Raw genomic sequence first — 15,043 nt, forward strand, 5'->3', positions numbered from 1 at the left:
CTAAAATTGCATCACTAGCTAGGAGAGTTGAAGCTTTAGAACTAGAGAAAAGTGTGAAATCTGCTGCAACCACTTCTTGCAACCAAGTTGAGGTTTCTATTTTTTTCGCGTGTAATAGTTCTAATCATCTTGTTGATAACTGCCCACAATTGCATGCATTTCAAGAGTCCATACCTGAACAACCTAATATCTTGTATCAAAAGCATGAGAATAACCCCTATTCTCAGACATATAACCCACGGTGGAGAAACCACCCTAACTTTTAATGGTCCAAGGGCCTTGTACAGGAAACCGACAAGGATATTCATATCCTAGAAACCCCCAAGTACAATCGCACACACAGTACCCTGTAGAGAAAAGGCCTAGCTTTGATGATGGTGTAAACCAAATGAATCAAAATATTTTTCAATATCAGAAGATGAATGACCAAAGGTTTGCTAGTCCAGAACTTAAGTTGGGCCAAATGTTTGATGCTCTAAATGAGAGGGAAAAGGGTAAACTCCCTAGTCAACCTCAGCAAAATCCGAAAGGAACATTTCAGGCAAGTACATCTAATTGTAATGAGACTGCACATGCTGTCACCACTCTTCGTAGTGGTAAAATTGTTTATAACAATGTAGGCGTACCACAGACTAGTGATTCCGAGTCAGACTCATCATTGCATCCAACGCCACAGAAAACATCCATTGTAGAAAATGACTCCGAGCATGTTTGTAAATCTAAAAATTCTACTGATGTTAATGTTTCTTTGCCAGCTAATGTTCATGTTGCTCCATTTCCTCAAAGGTTGGTGCAGCATAAGAAAGGTACCCATTACAATGAGATGTTAGAGATGTTCAAACGAGTTAACATCAACATCCCATTTCTTGAAGCAATAAAACAAATCCCTGCTTACGCTAAGTTCTTGAAAGATCCGTGCACACAAAAGCGAAAGCTTAATGTGCATAAGCATGCCTTTCTTGCTGAACAGGCGAGCTCTATCATTCAAAATAAGACTCCACCTAAGTTTAGAGACCCAGGTTGTCCCACAGTCACATGCATGATAGGTGACCATACGGTCAATAAGGCGTTACTGGACTTAGGGGCAAGTGTTAACCTACTGCCATATTCGGTGTATGTGCAGTTGGGTCTTGGAGAGTTAAAACCAACACCTATAACTCTGCAATTGGCAGACAGATCCGTCAAAGTGCCACATGGTGTGGTAGAAGATGTTTTAATCAAGGTTGATAAGTTCTATTTTCCTGTGTACTTCATTGTATTAGATACTCAGCCTGTGCATAACCCAGTCTCTCACATTCCTGTCATTTTAGGACGTCCCTTCTTAGCGACGTCCAATGCAATCATTAACTGTCGTAATGGAGTGTTGAAATTATCGTTTGGTAACATGATTGTGGAGTTGAATGTTTTTAATGCTAGCCAGCAACATTTAGATCTTGATGATGATAATGATGTGCATGAAATCAACATGATTGAAAGCTTGATTTAGGATTCGTTGTCTAGTAGTATGTCTGTTGACCCTTTGCATGCTTGTTTGAATAATTTTAACTTGGATCTGTTTGATGATGAATACATAAGTGAAGTGAATTCCTTGCTTGAATCTACACCTCTCATGGGCACCACCAAATGGAAATCTAGAGTGGAGCCACTTTCACTCTCTGAATCCAAGTCTGTCCCGTCTCTTGTTGAACCATCAAATCTCGAACTGAAACCATTGCCTGATACTCTTAAATATGCATTTTTGAGATCATCCAATACTTTGGCCTTAGATATAGAACAGGAGAGTAAGATTTTAGAAGTACTTAAGGAGTATAAAGAAGCATTAGGATCGACAATCTCAGATATTAAAGGCATAAGTCCCATTGTGTGCATGCATCATATAAATCTTGAAGAAAATGTTAAACCATCTAGGGAAATGCAGAGGAGATCAATCCTATAATGAAAGAGGTTGTTAAGGGTGAGATTCTAAAACTACTTGATGCAGGTATCATATACCCGATCTCAGATAACAAATAGGTTAGTCCCATTCAGGTTCTGCCGAAAAAATCAGGTGTTACTGTGGTTCAAAATGATAAAGACGAGTTAGTTCCTACTCGAGTAACCACATGGTGGCGAGTTTGCATTGACTATATGAAGTTGAACACAGTAACAAGGAAAGACCACTTCCCTCTTCCATTCATAGACCAAATGCTAGAACGGTTGTCTAGGCATAGCTACTATTGTTTCTTAGATGGCTTTTCTGGCTACAACCAGATTCATATTGCACCTGAATATCAGGAAAAGACTATAGTTACATGTCTATTTGGAACATTTGCTTATCGTCGTATGCCCTTTGGGTTGTGTAATGCACCCGCCACATTTCAACGTTGTATGATGAGCATTTTCTCTGACATGATAGATAATTTACTTGAGATCTTTATGGATGATTTCTCTGTGTTTGGATCTTCTTTTGATGAATGTTTGAACCATCTCACTCGTGTGCTGATTAGATGTAAATAAAAAAATTGGTTTTGAATTGGGAAAAGTGTCATTTTATGGTGAACTCGGGCATAGTTCTAGGACACATTATATCTGAAAAAGGCATAGAAGTAGATAAACCTAAAGTTGACCTCATTCAACACTTGCTGCAACCTCGCTCTTCATTTTTAGGCCATGCTGGTTTCTACCGTAGATTCATTAAGGATTTTAGTAAGATCTCAAGGCAACTGTGTAATCTACTTGGTAAAGATGTTTCATTTGTGTTTGATGATGCTTGTGTGCGTGCATGGGAAGAACTCAAAACTCTTCTAATTTCATCCCCTATAGTCCGACCACCTGACTGGAAATTGCCATTTGAAATCATGTGTGACGCGTCTGATTTTGCTGTTGGTGATGTTTTAGGAAAGCGCGTCGATAGACTTCCATATGTGATATATTATGCTAGCAAGACTCTTAGTGATGCTCAACTTAATTATACAACTACTAAGAAAGATTTGCTTGTTGTTGTTTTTGCATTGGACAAGTTCAGGTCATACTTGATAGGGTCTAAGGTCATCATATACACTGATCATGCTGCCCTGAAATTCCTTCTTTCTAAGAAGGATGCTAAAGCTCGTGTCATCCGATGGATATTGTTATTGCAGGAATTCGATCTCGAAATTCGAGATAAGAAAGGTTCTGAGAATGTGGTTGCTGATCACTTGTCTAGATTAAATGTTGAGTCTTTTGATGAGTCCGTGCAGATTAGAGAGTCTTTTCCTGATGAACAATTAATGCTTGTGTCTGAGTATCCTTGGTTTGCTGACATTGTGAACTATCTTGCCACAGGAAGAATGCCTTCGCATTGGTCTAGAAAAGACCGTTCTAAGTTCTTGGCTGAAGTTAAATACTTCTTTTCGGATGACCCATACCTGTTTAAGTACTTCCCGGACCAAATCATTAGGAAATGTGTCCCCAACAGTGAACAAAAAGATGTGATATCTTTTTGTCACGACCAAGCATGTGGTGGCCATTTCAGTGCCAAGAAGACTGCTGCAAAAGTCTTGCAGAGTGGGTTTTATTGACCATCTTTATTCAAGGATTGTCATGCCTATTGTATTACTTGTGAACGTTGTCAGAAACTACGAAGTATATCCAAGAGAAACATGATGCCATTGCACCCTATTCTGATTGTTGAACTGTTTGATGTTTGGGGAATTGACTTCATGGGACCATTTCCTAATTCTGAAGGTAAATTGTATATCCTTGTCGCAGTTGATTATGTTTTTAAGTGGGTAGAAGCAATTGCAACCAAAACAAATGACCACAAGGTGGTACTTTCGTTCTTAAAAGAAAACATATTTTCTCGTTTTGGAAACCCTAGAGCTATAATCAGTGATGGTGGTTCACATTTTTGCAATAGATCTTTTGAGTCATTAGTTTGTGAGTATGGCATAACTCATAAAGTCGCAACCCCATACCATCCATAGACCAGTGGCCAAGTAGAGGTTTCTAATAGGGAAATTAAGCACATTCTAGAAAAGAATGTTAACCCGTCTAGGAAAGATTGGTCATTACGATTGAATGGTGCTTTATGGGCCTATAGAACAACATACAAAACCCCTATTTGTATGTTTCCGTACAGACTTGTGTTTGGCAAACCTTGTCATTTACCTGTTGAACTAGAACATCGAGCATATCGCGCAGTTAAGAAACTTAACTTTTATCTTGATAAGGCAGGTACCCAACGGAAACTCCAACTCAACGAGTTGGAAGAACTGAGGAATGATGTTTATGATAGTGCAAAGATGTACAAAGATAGAATGAAAGTGTTCCATGACAAGTGCATTTTCCGTAAGTCATTCACGCCTGGACAGATAGTTTTATTGTACAACCCATGTTTGCATATTTTTCCAGGTAAATTGCGTTCTAGATGGACAGGCCTGTTCATGGTGCGAACAATATTCCCTCATGGAGCTGTAGAACTTGAAGATGTGGCAAATAAGAACATCTTCAAGGTTAATGAACAAAGACTGAAGCCGTTCCTTGAACCAATTCCACCTGAAATTGAAATAACAAATCTTGCAGATCCCATCTATGTGGACTGAAATGGTTCACCCCTTGTGCATACCAGGTTTAGAATTCCATTTTCTGTTATTTGCTTTATTTCGATTTCAGTTTGATAGGCTAGTTTGTGCTGGATAATCTCTGGTTTTTTTTGGTGATATCTACCTTGCTGCTCAACTATCTTGTTTGGCAACACTTTTTGGATCTGGTACTCTCTAAACCTCTTATTTATCCTCATGAACTTCATGGCATGTTATAACTTTGTGAATCCTTAATAACATTGAGGACACTGTTTCACATAAGTTTGGGGGTACAAGTAGATATCACATGAATTTTGTAGCGATTTGGTATGTTTGAATCTTGTGAATAGATAACATCTTAGAAAAAAAATGAATGAAAAATTGAGCTCATTTACCTTGATCTGTGATACTTGTGCATGATATAATATCTTAGGGTTCTTAGTCTAGATGATGAGGCACCCCTGATTCTAGCACAATTCACATTGTGATATAGAAATTTGCACATGCACGATCAACCAAGCGTGTATAGCATCGGTGTTTCATAGGTTAAGTAGACTGCCAATCATCTAGAATACTGAATGAGACTCGACTAGCTTGTTCTCTGGTTGGCTTGGATAGAATATGAAGGATACGTTAAGAAAAGAAACCATTGAATTAGACCGGGTGCATCGAAAAGGGCTGCCTCTTGCTAAAAGTGTCATGTAATGTATTTTTGAGCTTTTGTGTAAAGTTGTTGTGTCACTTTGTGTTTGTATCTCTTGTTATTGCAAAGTCATATGAAAATTCAGATGAAAGAAAAGTCAGTTATCAAAAAGAAAAAAAAAAGAAAAAAAGAAAAAGTACTCAGTGTTTATTATGTTCTATTTCAGTAAAAATGTTAAAGTATCTCTCTTGCCTCAAAATGAGAGTAGTCAATGTAAATATACAGTCAATGTTCTTTATTTATTTTGTGTTGTAAATGGTCTTGTAATATGCAAGGAGGGTGTAGACATCGATGTACAACGCGGGTAAGATGAAATATCACCAACTCTTAGGTGAACATTCACAATTCTCATAAAGTCGGACAACTAGATTGGCTTTGAATTCACTTCTTAGCCTAAAAACTATCTCTTAGCGATTGGCAGCCATAACTTCCTAGAGTAAATCATTCTCTATGCATGTCCCAGGCAGATACACTTTACACTCTTATCACATGTCCTTAGTCGTTTCAGTGCTAGAATTGTGCCTTTGAAAGCTAGATTGACATATCCAATTGTTGTGAGCTAAAACTGAATGCAGGTATCACTTTCATGGAATCTGAGCTTATATTTTGTCATAGAACTTTTTGGGTAATTCTTTTAACCAGCGCCAGTGGCGTAGGTAGACCTTTCTTTTGGTTTTGTTTTTTACTCGGGGACGAGCAAAAAGCAGGTTTGGAGGTATTTGATAGACACCTAATATTGCATACATTCTTATCATTTTGTAGGTGTTTATGGTATCTTGATGCACTAATTTTCCATTTTTGTGCCAAATCATTTGTTTTGTATCTCTTGCTCGTTGCGAGTAATTGTTTCTGATTTTTGGTTGTGTAATGCTAGGAAATGAAACAATGGAGAAAACATATGTGATGAAGAAAGTGGAGCTACAATGTTTTGCCGAGATAGATACCAAGTCGGTGTGAGGCAGACGCGTGTAGTGGAGAAGGAAGTCATGATGCTGACAGATTTATGGAGTAATAACATTGCTAGCTGATAAGGAGTTTAAGGGAAAGAAATATCTAGTCATGAAATGCATCAATGGGCCGAAATTCAAGTGATGACCATGTTGGGAACTAAAAGAAAGCCAAGCCCAATTTTCCTTCTCATACCAAAATGGGGTCTTCATGCTTCACACTTGAATATCCATTATTTTACCTTTCCCAAAACTCGATCTCATCAGAAGAAGAAAAATATCTCTGCTGTTGTGTCTTCTTCCCCAAAATTTCAATCACCCATCTTCTTTTTGTCTCCCTAATTTCCTTGGCTTGTCAAATCTGTCAAACCCATGCCCCTATCACCACTTTTACCCTATCAGACTAGTTGCTTATCTTCTATATATATCTCTATACTCATTTCAACCTAACCCTAGACTTTGAATGGCACAGGAGTAGGTCAGCTGTTTGGTTTTCTAAAGCGGACTGAACTGACAAGCTAGGAGTCTGAATTTCATCTACACCAGCAAAGCCAGCAAGGAACAGAAAAGAATAGGGTCGTTGTTCGTAATGAAGTCTATCCACAAAATGGGTTAGTCAAAGATAAGGTCAGGCGGCGTCGTAAGGTGGTTGTGTACTTTCAATTCTGCTACATCAGTGGTGAGTTAGAGAACATAAAAATCCCTGAATTTTATATTGTTTTTGTTGATATTAGGGATTGAGAAAAGGGGGAGAATTCTGTATATAAATAGGGGGTTGTGGTGTAACTTGGATATCCAAGTAAGAAGGGTCATAGGCAGAAATCAGTTGTAACTTTTCTTCTCCAAAACTGTTCTTGCTAGAAACCAGTTGAATAAAGAAATTTGCATGAATGATTTTATCCATCCTTGAATTTCATATGTCTCCTGTTTTTGCTATGTGCTAATTACTTAGCTAGGGTTGATATGGAACCCTTAAACCATTGCTAGTCACTCATATCTATGATGTTGTTCTTCTTGTGCTCTATTGAATAAGGATAGGTTCAATATTTGTGCTACATTATATCACTATCACCTTGTATGTCTTGCATCCTAGGTTTTTAGAACAATCTTATAATGTTGCATCAACTCATGTTGAATTGATTTCATTAATCTGTGATCATTTGTGCCGTAACAAGACATCTGATTCTAGGGGTTAATACCTTAGTTGATATTGAATCTTCTATATTGAGATCCCCTCGATGAAGCGAAAGACTCGTATCTCCATCGCTGATTCATTATATGGGAAAAAAACAACTTCATTGGTGAGTGTCTAGTATAGTTTGAGTGGTGAAATCAACTGCCCTAGTATCATCCCATCAACTGTCTCAAAGCCTTTTATTTTTTTGTTGCATTAAAATCCTCTACTTCATTTACTTTCTGTATTCTAGTTAGTACTTCATATCAACTGTTTCGTCGTATCGACAACAATCCCATATTTGAATCAGTTTTAGTTAGGCTTAGGAATTCAGCTTTTCACCAACCTAGTCTCTGTGGGTTCGACCCGTATTTGTTGTTATCTATCTTCTAGATACCGTGCACTTGCGGTTTAATATAATATTGTAGGCATCTTCTAGTCCTATCATGGAACGCTCCAGAAATACCAAGTCAAAGATCAGATGTTCATGCCGAGGTGAATCAACCTTTCAGAGACGCTGGAAATATGATACATTTTATGTCTCTCGATCATCTGGGAGTCATCTCTCATCAGAAGAAACACCATCGACTTCAGGAAGTGAGACTATCAAGTGAAAATGAAGTGCGGCCTTGCGTTGATCGTGTAGCTCCTGACGTGGATCGGTGATGAACTTCGTCATAATTCGTCATCAGAATATTCAGAAGTTAGGTCTTTATTAAAAATGTTGTAGAATCTTCGTCCGATGTCGGATTTTTGCGATCTACCCATGTTTCTTCATGCCCGGGAAATTTCTAAGCTTTAATAGAGGAGTTTTTTGAGTTTTGAGCATATTTAGGGGCCCAAATAGGTGAAACATTAAACTTCCAGGAGACTTCCAGAAATTTTTCAGCTGGTATGTAGTCCAATGTTTTGGCTACATCTTTTTGCTCGTTTCTCCAATTGCTATGAATTTTGGATATGTTGTAGAGGACATCCATACCAAGAGAATGGTATATGACCCATCTTGCTTCTTTGTGCGTGACAGTGTAAAATCATCTCAGGCGAGCTTGTTGTAAAACACTCATGTTGTATCTTTAGACCATTCGCTTGTGTCTGGAGCGGTTGGTGAAGGATTTTAATGTCATTGATTCATTTGAGATCAGGAACCCTTGATTGATACATCAGCATGATGCTTGCAGTGCCATCTTGTTTATGTCAGTCGTAGAAAAATTACTTCTGAAACCCTGGTCACGAGACCATAACCGAGGTTGCTCTCAAGAGAGGGTGATGTAATGACCATGGTTGCATGTCCTGGAGGTAGCATTCCTTTTATGATGAATGATTAGCATATGAGATTCTGGTGTCACGGGTCTTGGACTGTGAAACTGATCATCATGATCAGTGGACTATCAGTCCCCAGTATTTTGTTAAATCTCTCCTTTTCGTTTTCTCTTCTTCTGGCAAGACTTGGATAGAGGACCCAGGTAGAAAAATTGATGTAAAGACCTAGGTGGTCGAAGTTGAAGGTACCTTGATGAAGGACTTAGTGGAAAGACTTGGTGCACACCGATCGACTGTGGAGTTATGAATCTCGTCTAAGAATTGTTGCTTGCATAATGTATGCTCTGGAAGCTGCAGGAACCTCATACGATGTCGGAATTTGATGATTGACCCCAAATTTTGAAGCTAAGAGACTGAGTTATCTCATGAGATAAGAATCACTCAATTTGGAGTTGTAGAGGTCATCCAACGAAGCGTGCACATTTGTAATTTGTAATCCCGTATAAATTGTTCAGACTTCGTAGACCTGGGGGTAAAGGCCGTATCTTTCAGCTCGTATGTCCGATTGATGCGCCCTTTTGGTATGTTGTAGAAGAGACATATAAAAACATCTTTCGTTCAGGAAGAATTGTCCCATTCTTCATCCATTGGTACGTTTTTCTAAACCCATGTCCTGAAGTGTGTTGTATCTCATTTGTAGAGGTGATGAGAACATCTTGTAGAAGACTTGGGATTGTGCCCGCCCATCGGGAAAGATTCGGAAAGACTTTCATGTAAACATATTTTATGTATACGCACCTTGATATGAATCATTAGTGCTTGAAGAAGTCCGCTTCGTCGAGCAATACTTCAGAGAATGGTTAATTGATGAAGCCATGTCATGAGGATGTTGCTCTTGAGACCGTTGTTGATGCTAGATCACGATTGAAATTTCTCCAAAAATTCTTGTTGATGCTGAGACCATGAATGGAGTTCCTCCACATATCCTTATTGATGCCGATACTATGGTTGGAGTTGCTCCAGAGACCGAAAAAGGCTAGAACCATGATTATCGATATAGCCTTTGCTCCTTCATCCAGTGAGCCCTTTACATTCACGAACTAGTTGGTGAGTTGAGCATTCCTAAGATGAAGATGTTCTAGGATTTCAACCCAAATTCTCCTGAATATGACTTTACTGTGAAGTGGCTTCATCAGGGAATCGATTTGTTGTGGCAGATAACAGCGGCAGTCTCCATTCTGGATGTGAGGAGAAAACGTTCCTTGGTCGTGCAAGGCTTGTGATGTAGAGAGGTTCCGCTGATGAAGTTTCATGGAATCACATCAGATTTCAAATTCCAATAAGATCAAGTCCCCGGTGTATGTTAAAGGAGTTTGTGTTATCCATGGATGAATGATGTTGCATCTGCTTCAGAAGTCTTATCATGGGATAATGAAGAATTGGCGATTGTAATTTAGTTACACTTTGATTGCGCTGGTGTTGAATCAGCGTGTCATCGTAGAGATATTTGTGTTGAAGCTAGATGCGCCGTTATAGGAGGTGTACTATTTGATTGGGAGTAGAATTTGAAGGCTCTTGAGCGTTGAAGCGTCATATCCCTTGGGCATGTCTTAGGTTTGATCGTTTGGGTCCCAACTATCTTCTGTTGATTCAACATTCCTTTAGTCGCGGTAGTGGGATTCAACACTTGTGCAGACATCAGAGCTTTCTGATTTTGTGCCACACATGAACACTCCTGCAAGGTTATGGAGAAATGCCCCAATTGTTCTTTGTCGTGCTTGAAAATCATCTCAGTAATGAATGTCTTAGTGAGATGCTCGGTTCGGAGAAATGTCAGATTCAACCACTTGGTAAAATATTGTTGAAGTGAGATTACCCACTTATAGCGTCTTGTAATAGCAGAGATGCTAGCAGAATTGAGTTTCCATGCTAGAATAGCATGTGAGGAAATAAATGACATAGACATGGGAGGAATGAGACTTGCATGAGTGCATGACCTTTTGATGAATGTCTACGCATCTTTTACAGGTTCTTGTTTCAACCTCGTCAAAGTTCGAAATTTCTCCAAGTGCTCTGATGATGGAACCTCTGCCAAATCTTCTGGATCAGAACTTTCTTCGTTGGAGAGATGTGTAACCAAAGGCGCTTTGTAGGTACCCATATTTTCAGCATGGATCCATGCTCGTCTGAAGGACATGTCATATCCTGGATCTTCCTGATTATGTGAAACTTGGTTTCTGTCTAGGTTGAACTTATGTTCACTTTGAGAGTGATGTAGCCATAAGTATTTCCGAGCGTTCCTTCAAGGTCTCTGATTGAGATGGGAGCATGAGTAGCTTCTTGTCGAGTGATGCATGTGGATCCGATGGTTTTCTGTAGAATGTTGTTGATGGCGGTGCCAACATCGATCAACGTTCTTCCAAATTCGTTTCTTCTGAGATTGACTGTGGTAAGTAGTCCCCAGTCGTACATCTCTTGGTCTGTGGATGGAGGCTCAAAAAGTATTTCCGGAATAGACTTTTTGACATTATGTGGTTCAGTGTTGTGAACATGTCTCTCCTTTGTGCCTTCGAAAGATAGAGCAATTCACGTTCGACCAAGGATTGAACTGCCTCTTTGATAGGTTGTTCAGAGAGTGTAAAGGTTCTGATTGGGAGAGGATTCTTGTGTACTCCTTCAGTCCCCAGTTGAAGCTATTGTGGACCAACCTTCTCTTTGAAAATGTGCTTCAAAATATTGCAGTTGCTTGTTGGATGATTGATGAATCTATGAAGGTGACAGTACCTGGGATTCTCCATTTCTTCTCCAGTTGGCTCTCTCATGATGAACGAAAATTTGATTACACCATATTAAACCCAGACTTCCAGTAACTCGATCACTCCTTCATGAGAAGAGAGAAGTTTGAGTCTGTCCGATCATTTCCCAGTTCGTTGATGCCGGGTCAAGGTTTGTGCATTTCAAGATTGGTTATCTTTCTTTGGTGCTTTCAGAGGATCTGGATAAGCGTGCTTGCATTGTAACTCAGCTTTCCATTTTCTCCCTTCTGCAACAACATTTGTGGAAGGTTGGAGGTTGTACTGTTTGTTGATCAAACGTACGTTACCTCGAGTTTCTCGTGGTTCCTCAGTTTTTGTAGCTTGATCTTTCCAGTAAAGCAGGCGCGGTAGTTGCTGATCGCTTAGCTGTTTCATGAAGTTCGGAGAAAGTCTGGAATCTGAGATTTTCCAGTATAGCTCTGTAGACCAGAATCATTCCATTGATGCACAAGTCCACAAGTTGTTGTTCTGTGACATTTGGATTATGACAGTCTAGGGCTTGAACTCTGAACCTTTTCACATAATCATTAGGATGTTCATTGCTCCTTTGAAACATCCTTCCAAGATCAGAGAGGGTGATTTGCTCTAAAATAAAGAAATATTTCCTGTAGAAAGCGTTAATCATTTCTTCCCAGCTCGTGATACTCCCTGGTGCGATGTTATTGTACCAGGTATATGCTATGCCTTTCAAAGATTTTGAAAATTACTTTAGACGGACGACATGATTGTGCTCATGTTCACCCAATGCTTCCAAAAACCGAGAAACATGCTCTCGAGCATTGCCTGTTCAATCGTAAAGGGTGAATGTTGGAGGAGTGTAAACTTTTGGCAGAGGAATCCTTTGTATAGTAGCAGGGTATGGAGGTTGGTGACGATGGACAGATAAAGTCTTATCTTTTCCACGGTCCTCCAAGAGGCGTTCCAAGTCTTCACGAGTGATGAAACTGGATTGTTCCTTCGCTGGCGGATTATCTGCAAATTTAGCTTTGGGAACTTCTTCATCATCTACTACGCATTGGAGTGACTTCAGGATCAGCGTCCGAAGTTGTTTCTTTAGCTTTTCCCTTCTCCTGAGTTTTCTCTGACATCTTGTCTGTAAGAGTCTTGAGATAATTGCACAACTCTTTCTAAGTAGCAGCCATTTCAATCTGATTCTTGGAAAGAGTTTCTTGCACCTTCATGAGATCACCTATGGTAGGTGGATTTTCTCTGATTTCTTCAGGAATCCGGCCGAAGAGAGGATTGCTTCCGATGTTGGTTTGAGGAGGAGTAGTACTACCAGTGCCGTTGTTATGAGCCGGAGCAGTTTCTAGAGCACCACCAGTATTGCTAGTGCTAGCATTGTTTGGGTTAGGATTTGTAACTGAACCCGACCTAAGATCAACCAACTTTGTTAGAATTGAGATTGCAACTGAGAGAATGATCTCCCACTATGGTCGCCAATCTGTAGATGGGGAAAAACGATTTGTTGGTTTTTACGGAATTGAGGAGACGACCGTGAGGAGGAGATCCTTGAACCAAGCGAAATGCTTAACCTCCGGCCTAAACCAAGAAGGGAGTGCTTTAAGTTTGAGAGATCAATTTATAGGACTCCGGCCTAAACCAAGACAATGGCCATTCCAGAGTCAATTCGGTCACAAGAGAGGATGGGTCGATCTGTAGGAGGGAAGCTGAGAAATGTGTGAGATAAATGGTGATCAAAGATTGTAGGTGTGTTGTGTATTCTGCGTGGATAAATAAGATAAGTTCTGATTGATTGAATTTTGCTCTGTTGAGAGTAATTGCTCATATGTTGAGTTCTTAATATCTTGTTGTCTGTTGAAGAGAGATTGTCTTGTTTTCAATCATGATTCAGAGACTTATTGAAAAGGCGAGGGTACCCAAATATACCTCAAGCTGAAACTTTTCCTACCTACAAGTCCTTTATCCGAAAGTGATTGTCTATGGACTGAGTCGAGACAGTACAACTAATTGGTTCACACTTCGTGTGATCGTCTATGGATACGAGATCGAGACAATACAAAAACGAAGTATGTTTACTTGATGCAAAGGTTCGGACTTTACCAAACACAATACGATTGCTTATCAAGTAAATAGGAATTAACGTTTGTGTAATTTACTTTAATTATAATAAAACAATTATAATGCGGAAAATAAAAGTAAATGACACAGCAAGATTTTGTTGACGAGGAAAACTACAAATGCATAAAAACCCCGGGACCTAGTCCAGAATTGAATACTCTCAAGATTAAGCCGCTACACAAAATTACATTAACTTCGTATAGTTGAGACCAAGTAACTAAACCTATAGTTCACCTAGTTCCGTCTGTATTCCCACGCCTCCAACTTATAAATAAGTCACGTACTTGGATCAATCCTTTTGGTTCGTATTCCAAACAGTAAAGGAACAAGAAATCTGTTTGGTATCAACCCCCTTTCAACCAAGTGATGTGAGTCGGACAAATGCTCTTCCGTTTATCTCAGCATAAACTCCTTCGTCAGGTCTAGATATATCTTATGTTCAATCACCCAAAGATAATCGATTAAGATTAAGCCAACAACACCTTTCCGAAGAAACGTGTTGATGCCGATCTACTCAATTAATCAATCCAATCTACCACTAGGATAAACCGATTATTAATTGGATCCTCTTTTACCGAAACAAGTATTGTGCACACCAAAGATTTTAAAACCAAAGTCAGATCTTCAATATTTTATTTGTCTTCAAATCTTATTAAATCTTCAATAAAAACCTGCACACAATCACTTGAATCTCTTGTGATCAATCACGCATAGAACGGAGTCTGTTAACAATGGATTATCACAAGATCGTCTTTAGAACAAACAACAGTCTAAAGATCCCTGTCGAAACTCTGAACGAGTTTGAGTGAATCTTATATCAGAAGAGAAGATTCTCAAGAATAAACAAACTAGGTGCAATCAGATTTCAACCACCGTTAGTCAATCAAATCAATCGAAAACAAAGATAAACCGCAATTATCTAGTTTTCCACCAACGGGTCACTCTAGAGCTTTTCAATAGGTGGCTACACCAGTGACAAAGACAAAAGAGGAAGTTTATTGTTACGAATGATTAGTTTGCTATAAAGGCAAACTTCGTGTATTTATAGACAAGGAAGTTTGGACACCAAGGAATTTCCAAAACCAAAATATTCTCAAGATATTCATTAAAGCATAAATTCAGTTTCCATAATTCCTGTAAATGCTCTGTCCAAAAATAACGATCGAAATCTCTCGGAAAATCTAATTAGTAAATGCACATTACTAATTCTATAATTTCCCTACAAAATGAAATTAATAACCTTAATTAAAAGATTCTTAACTTACTTATGTTTCGATCCTGGGATTCTCTTCCCTTAGCCGTTAAGGAATATCTTTGAACAATTATAGAAATAAACATTCCCAGCACGTGTTCAAAGTTTGTCGACATCTTTACTTTGTAAGTTCTCTTTCACGCTTACAACCTTGAAACCGATTTGCCACACTTCAAAACAAGTTCAGAATTGGTTCATCTGACTTTAAAGAATTATGTGATGGATCAAACTAACATTCAGTCACAATCATGGGTTTAACGGTTCTACC

The 15,043-nt window shown here is 39.0% G+C and overlaps 1 protein-coding gene across 1 annotated transcript; it reads left to right on the plus strand.

Annotated features, from left to right (window-relative positions):
• The first annotated feature begins 418 nt into the window (after window positions 1-418).
• LOC113273188 lies at window positions 419-1,486 on the plus strand. Its single transcript, XM_026522948.1, has 2 exons — window positions 419-1,196; window positions 1,263-1,486. The coding sequence occupies exons 1-2, from the start codon at window positions 419-421 to the stop codon at window positions 1,484-1,486; spliced, it is 1,002 nt and encodes a 333-aa protein (XP_026378733.1).
• Window positions 1,487-15,043: the final 13,557 nt, after the last annotated feature.

Source organism: Papaver somniferum, chromosome 4, assembly GCF_003573695.1.
Source record: "Papaver somniferum cultivar HN1 chromosome 4, ASM357369v1, whole genome shotgun sequence".
NCBI lineage: Eukaryota > Viridiplantae > Streptophyta > Magnoliopsida > Ranunculales > Papaveraceae > Papaver > Papaver somniferum.